The 6,270-nt window shown below is 45.3% G+C and overlaps 1 protein-coding gene across 1 annotated transcript; it reads left to right on the top strand.

The window, feature by feature from the left end:
• Positions 1 to 391: 391 nt before the first annotated feature.
• Positions 392 to 3,101, top strand: LOC121140402 (tetratricopeptide repeat protein 30B). Its single transcript, XM_040745625.1, has one exon. The coding sequence runs from the start codon at positions 610 to 612 to the stop codon at positions 2,602 to 2,604; it is 1,995 nt and encodes a 664-aa protein (XP_040601559.1). The 5' UTR covers positions 392 to 609; the 3' UTR covers positions 2,605 to 3,101.
• Positions 3,102 to 6,270: the final 3,169 nt, after the last annotated feature.

Genomic DNA, 6,270 nt, shown 5'->3' with positions numbered 1-6,270 from the left:
ACAGAGCCAGTTACAATGCAGATCCTTCTTTGCCCTTCCTCGAACCACTCGAAATGAACAAAATACGGACCACCGGCCCCTGCCTGATAAGGTTCTCAGAAAGTGGGCTTCCTTGCAGCTGGCGAGAATATACTACAATTTCTGGATTCCCGAAGTGACTATCGCCTAGCAACTCGAAACGTCACGGGACAGTTAGCTCTCGGCAAAGCAAAGGAACCTTCAGACCCAAACTTTATTTCACCTGCAGAAGGAAGCTGGCAGAGCAATAGAAACAGGCACAAGTGCCCCAACCCGCTGAAAGGCAGAGACGCACAGTCCCTGGAAGACGCCCAGCAGAAGAAACTACATCTCCCAGGATGCAGCGCAATCAAGGAACGGGTGCGTGCTGGGACGTTGGGTGGCCGTGTCTGAAATGCCTAGGGAAGTTTTCCTGTCCAGGCCCAACTACCACTCCACACTCCAGAGTGTTTCAGAAGTTGGTAAACCCGCGCCGATGAGTCGTTTTTACACACAACAGGATACTTCCGCTGCAAAGCAGCTTGTGAACAACTTCCGTTTCCGGTTGGCTTATTGCCTTAGAAACCAGGATGCACAACAATCTGGGTGAATATGGCAGGTCTGAGCAGCTCACAGATCCCCGACGGTGAGTTCACTGCGGTGGTGTACCGGCTCATCCGCGACTTCCGCTACTCAGAGGCGGTGCAGCTGCTGGGCGCCGAGCTGCAGCGGAGTCCCCGGAGCCGCGCCGGGCTGTCCCTGCTGGCCTACTGCTACTACCGCCTGCAGGAGTTCGAGCTCGCTGCAGAGTGCTATGAGCAACTGAGCCAGATGCACCCGGAGCTCGAGCAGTACCGCCTGTACCAGGCCCAGGCGCTGTACAAGGCCTGCCTGTATCCAGAGGCCACGCGGGTCGCCTTCCTTCTGGACAACCCCACCTATTATAGCCGGGTCCTTCGTCTCCAAGCTGCTATCAAGTACAGCGAGGGCGACCTGCCAGGAGCCAGGAGTCTGGTGGAGCAGCTGCTGAATGGGGAAGGTGTGGAGGACAGTGGAAGGGAAAATGATTATGATGGCCAGATCAACCTGGGTTGTCTGCTCTACAAGGAGGGACACTATGAAGCTGCCTGTTCCAAGTTCTTAGCGGCCCTGCAGGCTTCTGGCTACCAGCCCGACCTTTCCTACAACCTAGCTTTGGCATATTACAGCAGTCGGCAGTATGCCCCTGCTCTAAAGCATATCGCCGATATCATTGAGCGTGGCATCCGTCAGCATCCAGAGCTAGGTGTGGGCATGACCACTGAAGGCATTGATGTTCGCAGTGTGGGCAACACCGTAGTCCTTCACCAGACTGCTCTGGTTGAAGCCTTCAACCTCAAGGCAGCCATAGAGTACCAACTGAGAAACTATGAGGCAGCTCAGGAAGCCCTCACTGACATGCCACCCAGGGCAGAGGAAGAGTTGGACCCTGTGACCCTGCACAACCAGGCTCTGATGAACATGGATGCCAGGCCTACAGAGGGCTTTGAAAAGCTCCAGTTCCTGCTCCAGCAGAACCCCTTTCCCCCAGAGACCTTTGGCAACCTGTTGCTGCTCTACTGTAAATATGAGTATTTTGACCTGGCAGCTGATGTCCTGGCAGAAAATGCCCACTTGACTTACAAGTTCCTCACACCCTATCTCTATGACTTCTTGGATGCCATGATCACTTGCCAGACAGCTCCTGAAGAGGCTTTCATAAAGCTTGATGGGCTGGCAGGCATGCTGACTGAGCAGCTCAGGAGACTCACCATACAAGTACAGGATGCAAGACATAGTAGAGATGATGAATCTGCCAAAAAGGCTGTGAATGAATATGATGAAACTCTTGAGAAGTATATCCCTGTACTGATGGCCCAGGCAAAAATCTACTGGAATCTTGAAAACTACCCCATGGTGGAGAAGATCTTCCGCAAATCTGTGGAATTCTGTAATGACCATGATGTGTGGAAGCTGAACGTGGCCCATGTTCTCTTCATGCAGGAAAACAAATACAAGGAGGCCATTGGCTTCTATGAGCCCATCGTCAAGAAGAACTATGATAACATCCTGAGTGTCAGCGCTATTGTGTTAGCCAACCTCTGTGTGTCCTACATCATGACAAGTCAAAACGAGGAAGCTGAGGAGCTGATGAGGAAGATTGAAAAGGAGGAGGAACAGCTCTCCTATGGCGACCCAGACAAGAAAATCTACCACCTTTGCATTGTGAATCTGGTGATAGGAACACTTTACTGTGCCAAAGGAAACTATGACTTTGGCATCTCTCGGGTTATCAAGAGCCTGGAGCCTTACCATAAGAAGCTAGGAACTGACACGTGGTATTATGCTAAAAGATGCTTCCTGTCCTTGCTAGAAAACATGTCAAAGCATACTATCATGCTGAGGGACACTGTCATTGAAGAATGTGTGCAGTTCCTAGAGCACTGTGAAATTTTTGGCAGGAACATCCCTGCTGTCATAGAGCAGCCCTTGGAGGAAGAGAGGATGCACACTGGGAAGAATACAGTCACGTATGAGTCGAGAAAATTAAGGGCTCTGATTTATGAGATTATTGGATGGAATGTGTAATTATGGCTGGCAATGACTTTTATCATGAGGACTTCATATGTAAATTTAAATGTTTACCTGTATCTAGCTTTTGCTATTTGTGAGACTGTACATTTTAGTGTACTAGAAACACTATTAGATATAACCTGCCCTTGTAATCAAGTGAGATTTTGTAAGAACTGAGAAAGATGTTTTGTCTATCATGTTTTCTTCATCTTTTTGGTTTGGTGTATCTTAGGCAGAATTTGTACTTACGTTATCAGGGGACCAGACACTAAGTTCAGAACTTAGTAGTATGTAACGTCTTTTAGTAATCACTCCAGAGATTGTTCTTTATCTTTGCACATCTCCCATGTTTATAGAGAATTTAGAGTATTTGTCAGTTTTTTAATATAGTATTTTGTCCCAGATTAAATTCATTAGGTAATAAATGGTTTTGCTAGTGTGCAAGATTCAGTAGATTCACTTAACAAACTACAACATTAATAAATACTACAAAATAAATATTATAAAAGTTCTGTGGTGTTTATTTCCATGAGTTAATGATTTGAATTTATGTTATACTGCTTTTTTTTCAAATACTTTATTTTTATTTATTTCTCAAAATAACTAGAATCAGAGGTAGCCAGAGAACTCAGTTAATTTTTTTTATTCTCTCATATAAATACATCAGTTTCCTGTCCCTTCCATCCTCCCACCTCCCCTCTCCCCATCCATTTCCCTTCAGAAAAGATCAGGCCTCCCAGGGATATCAGCCAAACACGGCATAACAAGTTACAGTAAGACAAGACACACTTCATATCAAGGCTGGGTGCCCCCATTAGAAGGGAACGTGTCCCCAGAGCAGGTGAAAGAGTTAGAGACAGCCCCCTCCTCCCACTGTGAGGAGTCCCACAAAGACACCAAGCTAACAACCCTAACACATGCAGGGGACCTAGCACAGGCCCATGTGGCCTCCATGGATGTCTCCAGTCTCTGTGAGTAGCTGTGGGGCCGCTTAGTTGATTCTGTGGGCTGTGGAGAACTCAGTTATTAATTACTACCTTTGGCTGTATAATTTTGGGTATGTTGTAGTTTCCTTGTTTTAGTGACTTAGGTACAGAAAGCGTTACTTCATTAATCATTACCCTTCTGTTCCCACAACGGATGAGAAAGTCAGTCATGGGATGTAAGTTCATTGGCTCTTTGCTGCAATTCGTGACTCGTAGTATTTCTGGCTTCCCACTTCGATCCCTGCTCATTCTAACCAACTTATTTTATTTTCTGAGTCCTACAAAAAATAATTGTTTCTCAGCCCTCCATCCGTGTCTCTCTATAAACGTAACCCTAATTTGACCGGGTTTAGAAAACGCAACAGCATCAGGCTGAACCACAGATAACTGCTGATTTTTGAATTTCTTACCTACAAATTCAGCAGTTTCTTGCGTTCAACTTCATCACTTCCTATAGGCAGACAAAGCCCCTGCCATAATGTGAAGATGACTTTTCCCCTGTTGGGGTATTTTAGCCACATAGGTACAGTATGCAGGTTCATCATGCCTCCAGAGTGTGTACTCCTGGTTGTTCAAACTCCATTAGAAAAGACAAGCTGGCCTACTGTGTAGTCTAATGGTTTGGGACTAAGGCAATTTAAAAATGATCTGAGCTGCTATTGTTTGGCAGTGTTAGTTTGATTCCACACGGGAGAGAATCAGTGTTTAGTGGCCTCTTCAGAATGGCATCCCACAGCACATTCTATGTCTTAGAAATGTTCCTTGATAACTTCTGCTGGGACAGTAGCTCCCAGTGTCTCTCAATCTCCATGACCCCTTAAACACTGGAAAGTAAATGAACTGAAATTGTATTTTCAAAAGTCAACATTAATTTTCCCTATTTCCTCTTAACTGAACTTTTCTCTCTCTAAAAAGAAGTATTAAGTAAGTAATGTTAACCACCAAAAAGCAAATGTTTTCCAGATCCCTGTTTGCAAACAACTCAGCCTTTATTTGACCAGTTTGCTTGTCCAGGTGCTGTTTGTTTTTTGTTTTTGTTTTGTTTTTTGGTGTGTGTGTGTGTGTCTTCATTTTTCAAACATAAAAAACTTTTAGCCCTGACAGCTGAGCAGTCAGGAAATTCTGACTGTTCTGCCACCAAGTGAAGGAATACAGCTCAATCAGGGCAACTGTCTCCTGCCTTATTATCCTGGCTCTTCTCTCTCTCTCCATCTATATAAATATGAATTTTTATTTAGTGTGCACTTGAATGCAAGTGTGCCTGTATGTGGTGCTAAGCAACTTGCTGTTTCCAGATTCTAAAATAACTTCACAATGCCTCCCTCATGTTTTGTTATTTGATTGGCAAGCAATGCACAAAGCGTTGTTCCATGATCCTCACGCATACATAGTAGTACTAAAAACACTTCTTGACAAAGGGAACGTTATTTCTGAAGCCTTATTCTTTAATGTAAAACCTGTATCGTATGATACTAGTCAGTCCTGGATCTCCAAATACAGAATTTGAGCATGTTACCAGAATTTTAAGGCAAAAGTTCCAACAACAATCCAGGCTCAGTCACACACAATATACTAATAAAACAATACTGGTGAAATGCAGAAAAAATGTAATAGGCATGGCCAAGGTAAAAAAGATGAAGTAAAGGAATGCGAGACCCCAAGTTCATCCTCATGGACAAAACAAGATGAGATTTTAATGACGAGGCTAGGAGTTTAACAAACAGCAGGTGACATTTTGGGCCAGTGGGCCATTTACTGTTTTGATTCAACAAAGGGTTTGGAGATGCCAAGGTCATCAGCTGTGGGGAGCAATTGGATTCCTAAAGGCCATTGTCCTTCCAAGCCGCAACTCCACCAGCATTTGATGGGTCTCATCAGAGGTGGTGTGCCCTGTGAAACTTGCTGTTGTTTATCAGGGATAGTTTGAGAACCTTGTCAAAAAGGTGTTATTCATCTTGAAATCCAAGGTTAACTTTAGATGAGTGACCAAGGAAGAAAAAATTAGAGATAAAAAAGTAGAGCCAGGATTGGGGCGGGGGGGGGGATGTTGAGCATGGTGACTCACACCTTTAACCCCAGCACTCAGAACGTAGAGGCACTGGCCAGTAATATAGTTTCTCAGTCCCTACCCCCCCCCCCCCAATCACAGTGCTACACACCTGTCAAAGGCTTTGGATTCTTCAAGACATCTCTTTGATTGTGGTCTTTGATATAGCATGGATGATGCACCAAGGTTGTGAAGGTTGGGTGTACATGGGCAAACACACCCATTCACCAGAGGCAGACCACTAGAAACCAGGAGTACTGGTGACAACAGCAGTGGCTCATCTGCAATGACACAGACGACACTCACTCCTTAGGGGTGACACAACTGGCTTAGAGGAACCTTCACAGAACGGTCATGGTGTTTGGCCCCACGTTATGAGGGCTTGTTTATGAGGGCTGTGGGCTGGATGCTATCTCAGGGTTACTGCTGCTGTAATAAACCCAACCAAAGGCAATTTGGGGAGGAAAGGTTTAGTTTACCTTACAGTTTTACATCAGTCCTTCACTCAGCGAAGTTAGGGCAGGAACCTGGAAACAGGAGCTGATGCATCAAAGAATGCTGCCTACTGGCTTGCGCAGCCTGCTTTCTTATGGACTCCAGGACTGTCAGTCAGCCTAGGGGTAACTGTAAACTGAGCACAGTAAACTG

This window comes from Mesocricetus auratus, unplaced genomic scaffold (assembly GCF_017639785.1).
Source record: "Mesocricetus auratus isolate SY011 unplaced genomic scaffold, BCM_Maur_2.0 Super-Scaffold_100004, whole genome shotgun sequence".
Taxonomy (NCBI): Eukaryota; Metazoa; Chordata; class Mammalia; order Rodentia; family Cricetidae; genus Mesocricetus; species Mesocricetus auratus.
This window is presented reverse-complemented; position numbering and strand designations above follow the sequence as displayed.

Excerpts from the sequence above, each read along its gene's own strand:
- LOC121140402 (XM_040745625.1), top strand. The coding sequence starts at position 610 with ATGGCAGGTCTGAGCAGCTCACAGATCCCCGACGGTGAGTTCACTGCG.